Raw genomic sequence first — 20,608 nt, 5'->3', positions numbered from 1 at the left:
ATTCATTTGGAAACACAGAAGACTCCAGATAGCCAAACAGTCTTCAGAAAGAAGAATGGAGCTGGAGGAATCAATCTTCCTGACTTCAGATTGTATTACAAAGCTACAATCATCAAGACAGTAAGTTACTTACATGAAAACAGAAATATAAACCATTGGAACAAGACAGAAAGACCAGAAATAAACCCATCCACCTGTAAGTACCTCATTTCTGACAAAGGAGGCAAGAATATACAATGGGGCAAAGATAGCCTCTTCAATAAATGGTGTTGGGAAAACTGGACAGCTACATGTAAAAGAATGAAATTTGAACACTTCCTAACACAATACAGAAAGAAACTCAAAATGGATTAAATACCTAAATGTAAGACCCAAAACTATGAAACTGTTAGACAAAAACATAGGCATAACACTCCAACATAAATCAAAGCAAGATCTTCTATGACCCACCTCCTAGAGTAATGGAAATAAAAACAAAAATAAACAAGTGCGACCTGATTAAACTTAAAGCTTTTACACTGCAAAGAAACTTTAAGCAAGGTGAAAAGATAACCCTCAGAATGGGAGAAAATAATAGCAAATAAAACAACTGACAAAGGATTAATTTTCAAAATATACAAGTAGCTCATAGAACTCAATACCAGAAAAACAAACCCAATCATAAAGTGGGGGAAAGACCTAAAAAGACATTTCTCCAAAGAAGACACACAGATGGCTAACAAACACATGAAAAGATGCTCAACATCACTCATTATTAGAGAAGTGCAAATAAAAATTACAATAAGATATCACCTAATACTGGTCAGAATGGCCAGCATCAAAAAGTCTACAGACAATAAACGCTTGAGAGGGTATGGAGAAAAGGGAATGCTCTTGCACTGTTAGTGGGAATGCAAACTGATACAGCCACTATGGAAGACAGAATGGAGATTCCTTTAAAAACCAGGAATAAAACCACCTTATGACCCAGCAATCCCACTCCTAGGCATATACCCTGAGGAAAGCAAAATTGAAAAAGACACATGAATCCCATTATTCATTGCAGCACTATTTACAATAGCTAGAGCATGGAAGCAACCTAGATGTCCATCAGCAGATGAATGGATAAAGAAGTTGTGGTACAAATACACAATGGAATATTACTCAGCCAAAAAAGGAACGCATGTGAGTCAGTTCTGATGAGGTGGATGAACCTAAAACCTATTATACAGAGTGAAGTAAGTCATAAAGAGAAAGATAAATAACGTATTCTAACACATATATATGGAATCCAGAAAAAATGGTACTGAAGAATTTATTTACAGGGCAGCAGTGGAGAAACAGACATAAAGAACAGACTTATGGACATGGGGAGGGCGTAGGGAGGGTGAGACATATGGAAAAAGTAACATGGAAACTTCCATTCAGTTCAGTTCAGTTCAGTCGCTCAGTTGTGTCCAACTCTTTGCGACCCCATGAATTGCAGCATGCCAGGCCTCCCTGTCCATCACCAACTCCGGGAGTTCACTCAAACTCACATCCATCTAGTCGGTGATGCCATCCAGCCATCTCATCCTCGGTCGTCCCCTTCCCCTCCTGCTCCCAATGCCTCCAGCATCAGAGTCTTTTCCAATGAGTCAACTCTTTGCATTAGGTGACCAAAGTACTGGATTTTCAGCTTTAGCATCATTCCTTTCAATGAACACCCAAGACTGATCTCCTTTAGAATGGACTGGTTGGATCTCCTTGCAGTCCAAGGGACTCTAAAGAGTCTTCCCCAGCACCACAGTTCAAAAGCAGCAATTCTTCAGTGCTCAGCTTTCTTCACAATCCAACTCTCACATCCATACATGACTACTAGAAAAACCATAGCCTTGACTAGACGGATCTTTGTTGGCGAAGTAATGTCGTTGCTTTTGAATACGCTATCTAGTTGGTCATAACTTTCCTTCCAAGGAGTAAACGTCTTTGAATTTCATGGCTGCAGTCATTATCTGCAGTGATTTTGGAGCCCAAATAAATAAAATCTGACACTGTTTCCACTGTTTCCCCATCTATTTCCCATGAAGTGATGGGACCGGAGGCCATGATCTTTGTTTTCTGAATGTTGAGCTTTAAGCTAACTTTTTCACTCTCCTCTTTCACTTTCATCAAGAGGCTCTTTAGTTCCTCTTCACTTTCTGCCATAAGGGTGGTGTCATCTGCATATAAGTTAAATAAGAAAGGTGACTGCACAATTGCACTCATCTCACATGCTAGTGAAGTAATGCTCAAAATTCTCCAAGCTAGGCTTCAGCAATACATGAACCGTGAACTCCCTGATGTTCAAGCTGGTTTTAGAAAAGGCAGAGGAACCACAAATCAAATTGCCAACATCCGCTGGATCATCAAAAAAGCAAGAGAGTTCCAGAAAAGCATCTATTTCTGCTTTACTGACTATGCCAAAGCCTTTGACTGTGTGGATCACAATAAACTGTGGAAAATTCTGAAAGAGATGGGAATACCAGACCACCTGACCTGCCTCTTGAGAAATCTGTATGCAGGTCAGGAAACAACAGGACATGGAACAACAGACTGGTTCCAAATAGGAAAAGGAGTACATCAAGGCTGTTTATTGTCACCCTGCTTATTTAACTTACATTACCATACATAAAATAGATGGCCAATGGGAATTTGTTGTATGGCTCAGAAAAGTCAAACCATGGCTGTACATCAATCTAGAGGGATGGGATGAGGAGGGAGATGGGAGGGAGGTTCAAAAGGGAGAGAATATATGTATACCTATGGGTGAAAGTGAAAGAGGAGAGTGAAAAAGTTGGCTTAAAGCTCAACATTCAGAAAACTAAGATCATGGCATCTGGTCCCATCACTTCATGGGAAATAGATGGGGAAACAATGGAAACTGTCAGACTTTATTTTGCAGGGCTCCAAAATCACTGCAGATGGTGACTGCAGCCATGACATTAAAAGACGCTTACTCCTTGGAAGAAAAGTTATGACCAACCTAGATAGCATATTTAAAAGCAGAGATATTACTTTGCCAACAAAGGTCCATCTAGTCAAGGCTATGGTTTTTCCAGTGGTCATGTATGGATGTGAGAGTTGGACTGTGAAGAAGGCTGAGCACCGAAGAATTGATGCTTTTGAACTGTGGTGTTGGAGAAGACTCTTGAGAGTCCCTTGGACTGCAAGTAGGTCCAACCAGTCCATCCTAAAGGAGACCAGTCCTGGGTGTTCATTGGAGGGAATGATGCTGAGGCTGAAATGCCAATACTTTGGCCACCTCATGTGAAGAGTTGACTTATTGGAAAAGACCCTGATTCTGGCAGGCATTGAGGCAGGAGGAGAAGGGGACGACAGAGGATGAGATGGCTGGATGGCATCATCGACTCGATGGACAAGAGTTTTAGTGAAATCCGGGAGTTGGTGATGGACAGGGAGGCCTGGCGTGCTGAGATTCATGGGGTCGCAAAAAGTTGGACACGACTGACAGACTGAACTGAACTGAACTGATGGCTGATTCATGTTGAGGTTTGCAGAAAACAACAAAATTGTATAAAGCAATCATCCTTCAGTAAACAATTTTTTTAAAAAGAAAGACTTTAAATTACTAAAGAAAAAGCTTTTGCAGAACTAATGTTCCTGGAAACCAAACAGTAAGTTCCAATTACTGGAACATATAATTAATCCCATTTTACTGTTGTTTTTTATCTTGTAACTAAGTAATGACAATTTCCTTTCTTTCTCTGTAAAAATTCAAATTTTTACATGTACTTTCAATGTGATTTACACAGTAAATGTACTACAGTATTCCAGAAATCTTAGTCATGCTGCAAGTCAAAAGCTATAGTAAACTTCTTAATAGAGAGTGCCAGAATACCATTAATCCTTTGTACCAACAAGAGTAATCGCTATAACAATTTCCAATAAATGCCTATTCATCTGCTTTAACTACAAGGGGAATTGGTGGGAATGAATTTGCCATCATAGATTTAAAATATGAATCCTGAGTCCTACAAGCTCTCCTGATGACTGAGGCAGGGAGTCTCTCACTCATAGACACTGAAGGATTTATTCTCAGCCTTCAAATCTTCACGTGAAAGCATTTTAAATACTGAAGACACCAAAGAAGCAGCAATTCTCAGAAGCAATAAAGCAGGGGCTATAATGAAACTGCTATTTTTCCCTATAGGCAAGAGAAAACAATAGGGACAGCTAGTAATCTACTGCAATAAAAGTAAAGATCTTATCTTCTCTTTATCCAAACATTGAAGGGTATGAAACCAAGGTAGTTATTAATATAATACAAATTTTCAAATACAAAATATATTTCCTAATCAAAGGATTATAATACAAACAGGTATCTTTCAATTGGACAGTTCCAGCACTCATGAAAAGAGTAATGAGAGGCAGTTATATGATACATTTATGGTATTTTATTTAACTCCTTTGAACATTAAACACCTAGTCGGCGGCGGGCCGGCGCACTAAGCGCAGGCGGCGGCGGCAGGCCGGTGCACTAAGTGCGGCCGAGAGCTACCCCACATCCAAAGTCAGGGACAGCGGCCCAGAGTGCCAGGCTGCGACGGCGCAGGAATGGCTGGGAGGAGCCACCCCACGTCCGAGGTCAGGGGCGGCAGCTGAAAGGCGCCACCCACGCCCAAGGCCAGGGCCGGCGGCCGGGAGGAGCAACCCAAGGAGCGGTGGCTGCGCAGCACAGGAGGGCCTAGAGGAGCTATCCCACGTTGAAGGTCAGGAATGGTGGTGGTAAGGAGATACCCCTCATCCAAGGTAAGGGGCAGTGGCTGTGCTTTGCTGGAGCAGCGGTGAAGAGACACCTGACGCCCAAGGTAAGAGAAACCAAGTAAGATGGTAGGTGTTCCAAGAGGGCATCAGAGGGCAGACACACTGAAACCATACTCACAGAAAACTAATCAATCTAATCACACTAGGACCACAGCCTTGTCTAACTCAATGAAACCAAGCCATGCCTGCGGGGCAACCCAAGACAGGTGGGTCATGGTGGAGAGGTCTGAAAGAATGTGGTACACTAGAGAAGGGAATGGCAAGCCACTTCATTATTCTTGCCTTGCGAACCCCATGAACAGTATGAAAAGGCAAAATGATAGGATACCGAAAGAGGAACTCCCCAGGTCATTAGGTGCCCAATATGCTACTGTAGATCAGTGGAGAAATAACTCCAGAAAGAATGAAGGGATGGAGCAAAAACAATACCCAGTTGTGGATGAGACTGGTGATAGAAGCAAGATGCGATGCTGTAAAGAGCAATATTGCATAGGAACCTGGAATGTCAGGTCCATGAATCAAGGCAAATTGGAAGGTGTCAAACAAGAGATGGCAAGGGTGAACGTCGACATTCTAGGAACCAGAGAACTAAAATGGACTGGAATGGGTGAATTTAACTCAGATGACCATTATATCTACTACTGCGGGCAGGAATCCCTCAGAAGAAATGGAGTAGCCATCATAGTCAACAAGAGTCCAAAATGCAGTACTTGGATGCAATCTCAAAAACGACAGAATGATCTCTGTTCGTCTCCAAGGCAAACCATTCAATATCACAGATATCCAAGTCTATGCCCCAACCAGTAATGCTAAAGAAACTGAAGTTGAGTGGTTTTATGAAGACCTACAAGACCTTTTAGAACTAACACCCAAAGAAGATGTCCTTTTCATTATAGGGGACTGGAATGCAAAAGAAGGAAGTCAAGAAACAGGCAAATTTGGCCTTGGAATGCGGAATGAAGCAGGCCAAAGACTAATAGAGTTTTGCCAAGAAAATGCACTGGTCATAGCAAACATCCTCTTCCAACAACACAAGAGAAGACTCTACACATGGACATCACCAGATGGTCAACACTGAAATCAGATTGATTATATTCTTTGCAGCCAAAAATGGAGAAACTCTATACAGTCAACAAAAACAAGACCAGGAGCTGACTGTGGCTCAGATCATGAACTCCTTATTACCAAATTCAGACTCAAATTGAAGAAAATAGGGAAAACCGCTAGACCAGTCAGGTATGACCTAAATCAAATCCCTTATGATTATACAGTAGAAGTGAGAAATAGATTTAAAGGCCTAGATCTGATAGATAGAGTACCTGCTGAACTATGGAATGAGGTTCGTGACATTGGACAGGAGACAGGGATCAAGACCATCCCCATGGAAAAGAAATGCAAAAAAGCAAAATGGCTGTCTGCGGAGGCCTTACAAATAGCTGTGAAAAGAAGAGAGGAGAAAAGCAAAGGAGAAAAGGAAAGATATAAGCATCTGAATAAAGAGTTCCAAAGAATAGCAAGAAGAGATAAGAAAGCCTTCTTCAGCGATCAATGCAAAGAAATAGAGGAAAACAACAGAATGGCAAAGACTAGAGATCTCTTCAAGAAAATTAGAGATACCAAGGGAACATTTCATGCAAAGATGGGCTCAATAAAGGACAGAAATGGTCTGGACCTAACAGAAGCAGAAGATATTAAGAAGATGTGGCAAGAATACACAGAAGAACTGTACAAAAAAGATCTTCATGACCCAGATAATCATGATGATGTGATCACTAATCTAGAGTCAGACATCCTGGAATGTGAAGTCAAGTGGGCCTTAGGAAGCACCACTACGAACAAAGCTAGTGGAGGTGATGGAGTTCCAGTGGAGCTGTTTCAAATCCTTAAATAATCAGGGTAACAATATACAGCCTTGATGTACTAATTTTCCTATTTGGAACCAGTCTGTTGTTCCATGTCCAGTTCTAACGGTTGCTTCCTGAGCTGAATATAGGTTTCTCAAGAGGCAGGTCAGGTGGTTTGATATTCTCATCTCTTTCAGAATATTCCACAGTTTATTGTGATCCACACAGTCAAAGGCTTTGGCATAGTCAAGAAAGCAGAAATAGATGTTTTTCTGGAACTCTCTTGCTTTTTCCATGATCCAGCGGATGTTGGCAATTTGATCTCTGGTTCCTCTGCCTTTTCTAAAACCAGCTTGAACATCTGGAAGGTCACGGTTCACATATTGCTGAAGCCTGGTTTGGAGAATTTTGAGCATTACTTTACTAGCATGTGAGATGAGTGCAATTGTGAGGTAGTTTGAGCATTCTTTGGCAATGCCTTTCTTAGGTATTGGAATGAAAACTGACCTTTTCCAGTCCTGTGGCCACTGCTGAGTTTTCCAAATTTGCTGGCATATTGAGTGTAGTAGCACTTTCACAGCATCATCTTTCAGGATTTGAAATAACTCAACTGGAATCCCATCACCTCCACTAGCTTTGTTCGTAGTGATGCTTTCTAAGGCCCACTTGACTTCACATTCCAGGATGTCTGGCTTTAGGTGAGTGATCACACCATTGTGATTATTGGGTCGTGAAGATCTTTTTTGTACAGTTCTTCTGTGTATTCTTGCCACCTCTTCTTAATATCTTCTGCTTGTTAGGTCCATACCATTTCTGTCCTGCCTTGGTATCTCTAATTTTCTTGAAGAGATCTCTAGTCCTTCCCATTGTGTTGTTTTCCTCTATTTCTTTGCATTGATCGCTGAGGAAGGCTTTCTCATCTCTCCTTGCTATTCTTTGGAACTCTGCATTCAGATGGGAATATCTTTCCTTTTCTCCTTTGCTTTTTGGTTCTCTTCTTTTCACAGCTATTTGTAAGGCCTCCTCAGACAGCCATTTTGCTTTTTTGCATTTCTTTTTCTTGGGGATGGTCTTGATCCCTGTCTCCTGTACAATATCACAAACCTCCATCCATAGTTCATCAGGCACTCTGTCTATCACATCCAGTCCCTTAAATCTATTTCTCACTTCTACTGTATAATCATAAGGGATTTGATTTAGGTCATACCTGAATGGTCTGGTGGTTTTCCCTACTTTCTTCAATTTAAGTCTGAATTTGGCAATAAGGAGTTAATGATCTGAGCCACAGTCCGTATCTATAGTTCCTCCTAATCTGCGGTTTAGCATCCACGGAGTCAACCAACCAAAGACCATGCATTGTAGTATTTACTATTGAAAAAAAAATCTGTGTATAAGTGGACCTGTGCAACTCAAATCTGTGTTGTCCAAGGTTCAAGTGTATTGTGTGTGTGTGTGAGATACAGTGTGTGTCTATGTAAGAGAGAGAATGTGTCTGTGTGTCTGCAGAAGAGAATCTACCAACCTCCCATGAGAAAGGATGAAAATTCAGTTTCAATAGAGAAGTCTACAAGGTAGCAAACTTTTCATTCTCTTTCTTATCTAAAAATGGCTCCTAGCAATTAGCTTTCATTATAACTGTAATTTTATTCTGGTAGATTCCAGAATTAAAACCATTTCCCTAAAGAGAATACCTTCTCTATGAATGCAAAATCGCCGTATATGGCTTTTAATGTCACTGCTGCTCATATATCACTTTGTATTTATGTATTATAAATATATATTTCACCAGAGGCTTAATGTGGTTCTGGGCCTCTGGAGGCTCCTTACAGGTTCAGATATGGTATGAATAGAATGTGGCAGTTCCCAAATAATAAAGAGTAATAACTCCATCTAGTCAAGGCTGTGGTTTTTCCAATGGTCATATATGGAGAGTTGGACTGTGAAGAAAGCTGAACACCAAAGAACTGATGCTTTTGAACTGTGGTGTTGGAGAAGACTCTTGAGAGTCCCTTGGACTGCAAGGAGATCCAACCAGTCCATTCTGAAGGAGATCAGTCCTGGGATTTCTTTGGAAGAACTGATGCTAAAGGTGAAACTCCGGTACTTTGGCCACCTCATATGAAGAGTTGACTTACTGGAAAAGACTCTGATGCTGGGAGGGATTGGGAGCAGGAGGAGAAGGGGACGACAGAGGATGAGATAGCTGGATTGCATCACTGACTCGATGGACGTGAGTCTGAGTTAACTCCGGGAGTTGGTGATGGACAGGCAGGCCTGGCGTGCTGCGATTCATGGGTCACAAAGAGTCGGACATGACTGAGCGACTGAACTTAACTGAATAACACACTACCAATAAAAATAAGCAAGGATATTTTAAGTGTTTCCTGTGTGCCAAGAACTTTTCTAAGCACTCTGTCTGAGGTTACTCAAGGATCTGACCATTTATCAGATTGCCCAATTTAAGAGGTCCTTGGATATCCTTGAGCATTTGCACAATTTATCAAAACAAAAAACAAAAACAGATCCTTACCTCTCACCATACACACAAAAATTAACTCATAATGTACAATAGGCATATATGTAAAGAAAAAAATTATAAAATTTGTAGAAGAAATGGGAAAATTTTTGTGACCTTGGTAAAGCAAACATTTCACCAAAAATATGATCCCATAAAAGCAAAAAAAAAATTGTTAATGTGGACTTCCTTTGTTCTTCAGAAAGTGAAAAGTGTTAGTTGCTCAGTCGTGTTCAACTCTTTGCAAACCCATGGACTGCAGCCCGCCAGGCTCCTCTGTCCATGGGATCTTCCAGGCAGGAATACTGGAGTGAGTTGCCATTCTCTTCTCCAGGGGATATTCCCAACCCAGGGATCAAACCCAGGTCTCCTGCATTTCAGGCATATTCTTTACCCTGAGCCATTAGAAGACACCATTAAAAGAATGAAAAAATTAAAATAGGATAAAGTATTTACCAATCTTATATCTGATAAAGGACTTATATTTAGAATATGTTTAAAAAGAAAAAAAACTTGATAAGAAGACAAACTACCCAGTTCAAAATGGATAAAATATTTGAATAAGCATTTTACAAGAAAAGGTATATAAATAGCTAATCTGCACATAGAAGGATGCTCAAGAGTATTAAAATGCAAATTAAAAATAAGAGAAATCACTACACATCCATCAGAATAACTATATTCCAAAAAGACTGACATTATCAAATCTTGGGGATGATATAGAACATCTTCATACTTTGCTGGTGGGAATGTAAAATGGTACAGTAACTTTAGAAAGGGCTTCTCAGGTGGGGCTAGTGGTAAAGAACACATTGGCCAATGCAGGAGACACAAGAGACACAGGCTTGATCCATGGGTTGGGAAGATCTTCTGGAGGAGGGCACGGCAACCCACTCCAGTATTCTTTCCTGGAGAATCCCTTGAACAAAGGAGCCTGGCGGGCTATAGTCCATACAGTTGCAAAGAGTCAGACATGACTAAACTGACTTAGCATGCACACACTCAACTTTAGAATACAGGCTGAGAGTTTAAGTTAAACATATACTTAGCATACAACCCAGCATGCATCCATATACTCATAGCAAATTGCTCATAATAGTCAAAAACAGAAAGAATCCAAACATCCGTCAAATAGTAAACAGAAAGGGAAAAAAAGTTCTATGCATAGAGTATCAGTCATCAACAAAAAGGAATGAACTACTAATTGCCGGGAGCCAGTGTGAGGAATCCCACCCGTGACAAGGTCATGAGGAAGGAAGCTGACATACGCAAGGCATGCTCAGACTTCAGGGACCCCTCTGGAAATTCCTAAGCATGTACCCCAACAAAAATCTGCTGGCTTTTGTGCTCTGCTTTTCCACTTTTCTGATATTCTCTGGAAAAAAGTCAATTCAGGGTTTTAGTCTTCTGCATTTGAAAGGGATGTTTCAGTTAAACCCCTCTGATAGCTCTCTAGCCTGCCTAACAGGTTCCCCAGACCTCTTACAGCTTGTGAATTGCTTACAGCCCCCCAACCGCGAGAGGCACAAAGCTTAAAAGCATCTTAAAGATACAGAGCCTTTTCTAAAGAGTTAAAAATTATATTGGTAGAGGGTTTTCACTGTTGACTCAAGGATTGCTGCCAGACCTCCATATTCTTTATCTTTTAGGCACCTGAAAGGATGTTAATGTAAGCAGGATGTAGAAAAAGATACATAGTAGTTTTGATGTTAGCAACACTAGACTTTTGAGTTAATTGCTTCTCTTTTGCTGTAAATCACTGTACTCCCTCTACTTGTTATAAGTTGCTGTATCCTTGCTATGTAAGAATGTAACTTTATTTAGTGCTTTCTGAGAGTGGCACCAGACCTTGGGAAGATCAACACAAGTAAGTCTTGTGGTTGACAAACCCTTATCAGAAAAAAGGCTGTAAAATGTTAATTGGCCCTTTTGGCTGGAAGATGATGTAAATTACCTAAGACTTGTGTATACAATTAGGTATGCAGAGAGAAAAGCCTGGTTTTGGTAAGAGTCTGGACTGCTAACGCTGCGTAACTTTGTGTTACCCATTGATCTCCATGTTTTATCAAAAGTATAAAAGGCCTTCTGAACAATAAAGGATGGGACCAGTTTCTCGGACCAGCTTCTCGGACTTGTCTCAGCCTGGTTTCTTGGGAATCTGGCTCCCCCCGTGTCTCTCTCTCTCTCTCCTTTTCTCTCCCTTTCCCTCCCTCTGCTCTTTACTTTAATTTCAGGCTGAATCTCCACCTGGGGCGCAGAGGCTCGCCAGGTCTACTCATTTGCCCCGGCTGTTAAGACCCGCGCGAAAGGGAGCTTAAGGCGAGGCACCCTTAGATATTCAAGCGGGCGCCGGTGGCCCAACGTAGATGGTGCAAATTCCTTGTCTGGAATTTTATTGGTCTTCCGCGTAAACCAAGCTATTCAGCCCTCTTCCTCCACTTAATCTTCTTACTGCACTATAGTTTCTTAATCTAATCTTATATCAATTAATAAACAAGTCTTTCCACGCCAACGCCGTCCACCCTTCGAATTCCCTGGATCCACCGGGGCTGGACCCTGGCAACTAATATGTAGAACAACATGGATAAACCTCAAAAACATTATTCCAAGTAAAAGAAGTCAGACACAAAAGACAACATATCATACAAATCCATTTACATAAAATTTCTAGCAAAGAAAACATTCAAAGATACAAAATAGATCAGTGTTGTTGGGACTGAAGTACACATAGAAATTGAGTCCAAATACCCATTAGGAATATGAGGTGATAGAAATATTCTAAACTGGATTGTGATGATGGCTCACAGCTATATACATTTTCTAGAAATCACTTAACTACAGTTACAATGGGTAAAGTTTGTGATATGTAAGTTATGCCTCACTAGAGCTATTAAATAACGAAGGAAAGGAGAAATGACCCCACTTTTCATATAAGAACAGTATTTCAATCTCACTGCCTTGTTGATATGGAGAAGGAAATGGCAACCCACTCCAAATTCCTTGCCAGGAATCCCATGGACAGAAGAGCCTGGTGGGCTACAGCCCATTGGGTCGAAGAGTCGGACACAACTTAGGAACTAAATCACTAACCACATTGCTGATGAGGGAAATATCTTTAATAGAAGAATTCCAGCTAACAAATACAGAAAAATGACAATATTAGAAAAACCACATTTGGTAACTTCTAATGAAAACATGGGTCTCAAGGAATACTAAAGCTATTAGATGACAGACTGTAGAGGAAATTTATTATGGAATAACATCAGGCTGATACTGCCTGAAGCAAAAAAAATCAATCTTAATATCACTAAACTTAAGAAATCAGATATTATATGCCACCTGATATGATGTGCAATAAGTACAGAACACCAATTATGAAGGATTCTTGTAGGGGGGAAAAAAGAAGCCTGAACTGAACCAAACCTTTAGGTCTAATTATCAGTTTACATAACACTATTGCCAAAAAGAAAATAAAATAAGCATGGATCAAACCAAACCTTTAGCTCTAACTATCCATTTACATAATACAAGTGATGAATAAGCTAAACAACATTTTAAGGAAGCAATCAACCAAATCCAAACTATAGGATATGCTAAAGAACTTGATTTTTCTAAAAAACTCACAGCATTAGGGGGAAAAAAGTGAGAGACACTATTACAGAAAAAAATAAACCTAAGAGCTAAACAGCCATAAACAGAATATGAACCATATCTTCATGGGATCCTGATTTTAACAAACCAACTGTATAAAGACACTGTGATGACAACTGGAGAAATTTGCACAATGACTAAATATTTGATGTTAACATGGAACTATTACTAATTTTGTTAGGTATGATACCAGTAGAGAGGTTTTATTTTCTTAAAAAAAAAAAACAAACTATCAATTAGAGGTCATGCCAGAATATTTGCAATGAAGTAATGTATGTAGAGACTTTTCTTTTAAATATTCCAACTTTTTTTTGTCAAGGTGAAGGAGTCAATTCCTAGGCAGATTGATAAGAAGTTCAGGGTCACCAAGGAGGAGAAAGGGGTCTGGGGCTCCCAAAGTGGAAATGGGTCTGGAATTCTCAAGGGGGAGGAAAGGACTAACTTTTTTTGTTTACATTCCTTGCTGCTGCTGCTGCTGCTAAGTCACTTCAGTCATGTCCGACTCTGCGTGACCCCATAGACGGCAGCCCACCAGGCTCCGCCATCCCTGGGATTCTCCAGGCAAGAACACTGGAGTGGGTTGCCATTTCCTTTTTCAATGCATGAAAATGAAAAGTGAAAGTGACGTCGCTCAGTGGTGTCTGATTCCTAGTGACCCCATGGACTGCAGCCTACCAGGCTGCTCCATCCATGGGATTTTCCAGGCAAGAGTACTGGAGTGGGGTGCCATTGCCTTCTTAGTCTTAGTTAATTACACAACTCAGTTTAAACTCTATACTAGGGATTATACAACAATGTATCCTGCTTGAGGACAGTTTCTCCTTCCTGAAAACCTTCTGACTAATCCTGAGAGTTTAGAATGTATATTATGGGAGAAGGTCTGGTAGGATCTTTCTATTATTAAATTCTAATCTTATTATCCTAAAATGTAAATTGTGGGAGTGGGTCTGGTAAAATTTTCACAGACTCCAAACATTCTTTGGATTCATTGTAATAACTAATTAAAAGGTATATAATTCCATTGCTAACACTAGCAAAGGGGGGCACTCTCTATCCCCCTTCTGATGTCTGTGTCAGAAGCGTTCTCTATTTTATACTTTAACAAAACTTTATTACACAAAAGCTCTGAGTGATCAAGCCTCGTCTCTGGCCCCGGATTGAATTCTTCTCCTCCGAAAGCCAAGACTCCCAGCGTCTTTCATGGTTCAGCAACAACCTTTCAAGGGTTAACATACAGTACAATAGGCAAATGTCAAAAACTATTAAAGCTAATAGGTATTATAGGATTTCATCATTCCAACCCTTCTACTTTTAGTATAGTTTTAATTTTCATATCAGTAAGGTTAGGACACAACAAAAAGTTTCAAAACTGAGAAAAAAATAAAAGAAAAAGGAGCCCAAAACTCACCAGAGAGGTCAGGGATAAAGACTCTTGTGAAGTCATCAGAAGACAGGTTAAAAAAAAAAAGACAGGTAAAACATGAAGCCAAGTGCTTGGAGAATATCATATAAGGAGAGAGTAGAAACTAAGTAAAAAGAAACCATAGAACTGAAGCCAGAAGAATGCCAATATTTAAAGACATGACGGACAAACACGAATTTGAGAAAGATACCAAAAAGCAGAATATCACTGACAAGAGAAGAGACTTAACAGAAAAACTGAATCAGGGAAATCAAGGCAAGAAAGATTCCAGATAATAATAATCATCAAGTACCCTTCTTAGAGCTCCTCAATTTCAAATCAAAGAGAAAAATAATTATGTTTAACAAAATTTCAGAATGATGAGAGAAATAATTATCTTCATGTTTTCTGAGATGTACAGTTTACCAGATACTGAACACGGTGTTCAAAAGAATTAGAAGCCATTTACCCACTAGCACCAGGTGGCTCAAATGGTAAAGAATCTGCCTGCAATGCAGGAGACCTGGGTTTGATCCCTGCGTAGGGAAGATCCCCTGGAGAAGGATTTCCAGGGGTAGAAATGAACCAGCCCTATTTCTATCTTTATGTCCAGATTCTAGTGTGGTGCCAAGTTGCATATTTCTATATTGCCATACTCCCAATGGGGTGCAAACCCCAGGGAAGGGAAATGGGAGGGACAGCTGACACTGATGAGGCTCAATATCGCTGGCATTTTGAGCCACAGTTATACATTAGACCAATCTGGTAATTCCTAATCCCTTTCTGATTACAAAGATAAGTAACAGAGCTTTTCACTTCATATTCAGAACTCGAATAACTTCTCCCCAATATACTTTGCATTGATGTTCTCACAAATAACTGGATCTTTTTAAAGTTGATTCCTAGCACTTTGAGGAATTTACTGCTAACCACAACCTTGAAAATGTCGCTTTCAAATAACTGATTTACATACTATGTACAATAAAAGCACAAAAGCAAATATATATTTTAAGCTACTATTACTTCAATCTTCTATTATTTACTCTCTTGACTTGATGTTGAAGCTGAAACTCCAATACTTTGGCCACCTGATGCGAAGAGCTGACTCATTTGAAAAGACCCTGATGCTGGGAAAGACTGAGGGCAGGAGGAGAATAGGATGACAGAGGATGAGATGGTTGGATGACATCACCGACTCAATGGACATGGCTTTGGGTGAACTCTGGGAGTTGGTGATGGACAGGGAGGCCTGGCGTGCTGTGGTTCATGGGGTCACAAAGAGTTGGACATGACTGAGCGACTGAACTGAACTGAACTGACTTGCAACACAATGAGGTTAAAGACAGATTTTTGTTTGCAGGGCAGAATCCCACTTAACACGAGTCATAATCCTTACATCATTAACAACCCATAGCATCTTAGTCAACAAAAAGTTCAAATAACTCTTTTTGTTATTTACAGATCAAACCCAGAAAAAGGAAAAATTCCCCATCTCTGCAGCACATGTATTTTTTTTTTTTATTGCTTCCAGGTATATTCTGAAATTCTAAAAAAAGTAGGGGGAAAAAAAAGGGCCTCACCTTGAGATTTGTCAACTTCTTATTAGACTCTCTTTGACTTTTATCTAACTCAGGATTAAACAACATAATTCTACAATCTCTCAGAATCAGGAATTAAAAGTTAAAAACTTACATTCAAGCTGTGCAACCACATCTCCAGGGTCCACTGCTTCAGGGAACACCTATGGTGAGAGAAAGCAGAGAGAAGCAAGATGGAGAAGAGAAAGTAAAAGGAAGACATATATGAGACAGTCTTCGTGCTTTGCTTCTCTTTGCGCTTTGCTTCTCTTTGCCAGAATATTCCTTTCCCAACCAAAGAAACTTTTGACATTATTGAGAATTGTCACTTCTGTGTTTCCCATGATCACCATGCAAGATTTAACCAACAAAAAAAATTACAGCTGGTTCTGCTTCCCTTTCCAATTTCATCTGCAAGCAGTCCTCTCGTTGTTACCATGGTCGTATTTGCCTTCTTGCTGCTCCTCCTGCTCAGTAAGCTTATTCCCAAGAAGACACCTTTATATTTGCTGTTCCTCTGCTTAGAATGCTTTTACCCTAGACATTTAAATATACCTCATAATTCAGACTCAATTTCAATGTTACTGCCTTCTTTGACCACCACCTTCAAAACAGACAATCCTCTTAATCCCTCTATTCCCTTACCCTCCCTTTATTCTCTTCATGACAGCTCAGTTCAGTTTAGTCACTCAGTCATGTTCAACTCATTGCAACCCCATGGACTGCAGCATGCCAAGCCTCCTTGTCCATCACCAACTCCCAGAGTTTACTCAAACTCATGTCCATTGAGTCAGTGATGCCATTCAAACATCTCATCCTCTGTCGTCCCCTTCTCCTCCCGCCTTCAATCTTTCCCAGCATCAGGATCTTTTCAAATGAGTCAGTTCTTCGCATCAGGTGGCAAAAGTATTGGAGTTTCAGCTTCAACATCAATCCTTCCAATGAATACTCAGGACTCATTTCCTTTAGGATGGACAGGTTGGATCTCGCAGTCCAAGGGACTCTCAAGAGTCTTCTCTGATACCACAGTTCATGACACTTACCATCTAAAAGTGTATTACTCATGCATTTACTTGATTACTGTTTGTTTTTCCTATTATAATGAAAGCTCCAAGAGGGGAAAATGTTTGTCTTATTTACTCAGTGCCTAGAATAGTGCATAGAACAGAGCTGGTACTCAGTATTTATTCCTGGAGAAGAGAAAGGAAGATAAGGAAGGAAGTAAGGAGGAAGGGAAGAAAGGGAAGGAAGGAAGGAGGGAACTAGGAAAGGAAAGAAAGGTGAGGAATACAATGGGTAATAATTAATCAAAAGCATCAGATTCAAGGGAAAAAAAAGAAAAGAGATCTATAGAAAGAAACACCACAAGACAGCCATAAGTAAAATATGACCTATTCTTACCTATTAAAATCTCCCCTTTCTCTCTAAGAAGATAAGTATTAATAATTCAAGGAGCTATTTTTTACATAAAGATCACTAAGACAATTTTAGAAGTAAACTGATACATCAAGAAAAAGAGGTAACTGATTCAGTGTATAATATACGGAATATTTATTTTCAAGCTTCCAGATTTAAATTATAAATCTTTTCAATTAAAGTGCATATTCAAATTTTGTGCTATTCATATTTTGGAACCACTTCAATTTTTTTATTTGTTAACCTTTCATAGAATATTTGAACTCACCTTTTCAAACACCATTCTGGCATTGAAGACCAATGGAAAATTGGCTGGGACACACTGTGTCTTTTTGTACTGGCCAAACACACAGATGCTAAGATAGATGTCCTCCTTGTCTTTCAGCACCACTCCTGGGCAGGTTACCTGAAAGAAATTAGAGAGATGAATGTGACTGCTTCATGAATTCCCTAAACTGTCATATTAAAATAACTTACCAAACATTACATAAAAACACCAGTCTGCTAAGCTAATAAAAATATGCACAGGTTAAAAAAAGAGAGAGATTCTAGTGTTTACAGAGTTAAATGAAATAACTTCCATCCCTCTGAGAAATCTATGATTTTCCACTTGGTTACTTGTGCGACATTTGAAGCTCTACGTACTAGCTCTTGGGACAGACACTAATAGTTTTAAACAGTTAGCCTTAGGCTCCCACTTTATGTAGAATGCTGACATAAACTTATTCAGCATCATTTAATCACAAAGGAAGATTCAGCAGAAATAAAGCACTATACTAGAGGACAAGAAAATACCAAAACAAAGCACAAATCTGACCTGTAGTGCCCTAAGTCGCAGCCCATATACACCCTCATCAAAAGAAATATGACAAACTTCCAAAGCAAGTGAATTGTAGTTTCCAGCCTGTGAAATATTTTTTAAATATAAAACTTTACTTAACTATTCTCAGGATTGACACGACGACGTAGGGTTTCTAAAACATACACAGCAAGGTTTTTCCAGTTTCTGCCATATTTCATTGCCAGTGATCAACTATCCTTAGTAGAATATAGAAGACTGTCTAAGATTTGAATCCAATTTATCACATAACTATATTACTCAGTATCTCCAAAAACTACAAAGTATATGTGTTATTGTTTCCTGAACACACACATGGATTTCTTGCCACACATTCTTTCATTATCTGGATTACTACTTCATTCCATATCCTCCTCACCTACTTCTATCTCCCAAGGCTTTCCATTAACTGCCATCTCAATACACAAAATTTCTCTTGATTTTCCAATTATCTCTACTGAATTCACTCTAATTCAAACACCTGTTGTGAATTTATTATATTCAAGTAAATAAGTTGTAGCTTCTCGTAGCATTTTACAGTTCTTTTAAGGCCCTAATTATTGTCTCCCTGCACATCAATTAAATAGGTACACCTCACCTCTTTAATTGGAGAAGGCAATGGTGACCCACTGCAGTGCTCTTGCCTGGAATATCCCAGGGCCGGGGGAGCCTGGTGGGCTGCCATCTACGGGGTCACACAGAGTCATATGTGACTGAAGTGACAGCAGCAGCAGCAGCAGTACCTCTTTAACTTGACTATGAACTCCTGAGAACAGAGATTCTAATTTCCTCATCAATGTACCCAAATACTCAGACTCTCAGTATTAAAAAGCAGCTTAGAAATAATCTAGTAAAGCTTCAAATTTTTTATGTAGGAAAACAACAGACCCCCCCCCCAATAAAGACAAGGTAATTTACTACTTAAAGTCACACAATAAGCGAGTCACTTCATGTCCCTTTGTATACAGCAGCTAAAATTATTTTCTGTGCCATTCTTTGAGTCTGTCTACCTCTTATTCTATTTTCTACTTTTGTCCTAATAATTCACTACTGATTATTAAAATCAATCAAGGTCCTCAGAAATTTCACTGTCTGAAAGCTTCATTTTCTACTGCCTCATTTAAACCAAACCTGTTAGAGTCCTACATATCTGTTATGCTTACAGATGTGACTGCTCCAAATTGAGATGGATCGTTAGTATAAAACACAAGATTTTGAAGATTTTTGAAGACTTGTTCTAAAGTATTTTAAGGAATTTTTACAAAAAAAAGTGTAAAATATCTCATTAACAACTTTTATATTAACTACATGTTGAAGGGATAATACTTTGATATACTGAATTAAATAAAATTATTAAAAAGTTAATTTATCACTAGTGATAATTTATCACTTTATAATTTATCACTTACTTAGTGCAACTAGTTTATACTGTGCAGTACAGCTCTAATTGTCCTCACTGGAAACTGCTGAGTGTTTTCCCAATTTGTTGTACATGTAAGAAGACATGATATTTTTTCTTATCTACAATTCTACAAATTCTGCCATTCTTTAAAGGAATACCATGGAACATTCCAAAAAGAAGGCATTAAGAGAAGGTTTAAAGACAATCCTATGGAACAAATAGAAAATAAACAGCAAATTGGTTGACTTAAAACAGTCATATGGATAATTATTGCTTTTGTTTTTGTTATTGTTCAGTTCCTAAGTCATGTCCACTTCTTTGCAACATCATGGACTGTAGCATACCAGGCTTCTCTGTCCTCCACTATCTCCTGGAATTTGCTCAAATTCATGTCTGTTGAGTTGATGATACTATCTAACCATCTCATCTTCTGCTGATCCCGTCTCCTCCTGCCCTCAATCTTTCCCAGCATCAGAGTCTTTTCCAATGAGTCAGCTCCTTGCATCAGGTAGCCAAAGGACTGGAGCTTCAGCTTCAGCATCAGTCTTTCCAAAGGATAGTCAGGGTTGATTTCATTTAGGATTGACTGGTTTGACATCCTTGTAGTTCAAGGGACTCTCAAGACTCTTCTCTAGCATCACAACTCAAAAGCACCAAGTCTTTGGTGCCTAGCCTTCTTTATGGTCCAATTCCACATCTGTACATGACAACTGGAAAACCATAGCTTTGACTATACTGACCTTTGTCAGCAAAGCAATGTCTGTGCTTTTTAATATGCTGTCTAGGTTTGTCATAGCTTTTCTCCCAAGGAGCAAGCATATTTTAGTTTCATGGCTACGGTCACCATCTGCAGTGATTTTGGAACCAGGAAAACAAAATGTGTCACTGCTTTTACTTTTTTCCCTTCTATTTGCCATAAAGTGATGGGACTGCATGGTCTGATCTTAGTTTTTTGAATGTTGAGTTTCAGGCTAGCTTTTTCACTCTCCCGTTTCACTCTCAAGAAGTGTTTTAGTTTGTCATCACTTTCTGCCATTAGAGTGATGTATCTGAGGTTGCTGATATTTCTCCCAGCAATCTTGATTCCAGTTTGTGATTCATCCAGTCCAGAATTCCACATGATAAACTCTGTATAGAATTTAAATTAACAGAGTGATAATATACAGCCTTGCCATACT

At 39.5% G+C, this 20,608-nt stretch overlaps 1 protein-coding gene across 1 annotated transcript in view; it reads right to left on the bottom strand.

The window, feature by feature from the left end:
- SPATA6 (spermatogenesis associated 6) overlaps positions 1–20,608 on the bottom strand; it is a 158,077-nt gene that overhangs the window by 114,989 nt on the left and 22,480 nt on the right. Inside the window, exons 2-3 of the mRNA XM_052636760.1 lie at positions 17,459–17,596; positions 15,890–15,938 (exon numbers count right to left, since the gene is read on the bottom strand). Coding sequence (XP_052492720.1) covers positions 15,890–15,938; positions 17,459–17,596 — 187 coding nt within the window. The remainder of the gene's footprint in view (positions 1–15,889; positions 15,939–17,458; positions 17,597–20,608) is intronic.

The sequence above is a fragment of the Budorcas taxicolor genome, chromosome 3 (assembly GCF_023091745.1).
Source record: "Budorcas taxicolor isolate Tak-1 chromosome 3, Takin1.1, whole genome shotgun sequence".
NCBI lineage: Eukaryota > Metazoa > Chordata > Mammalia > Artiodactyla > Bovidae > Budorcas > Budorcas taxicolor.
The sequence above is the reverse complement of the archived record's forward strand: the minus strand, read 5'-3'. Positions and strand labels throughout refer to the sequence as shown.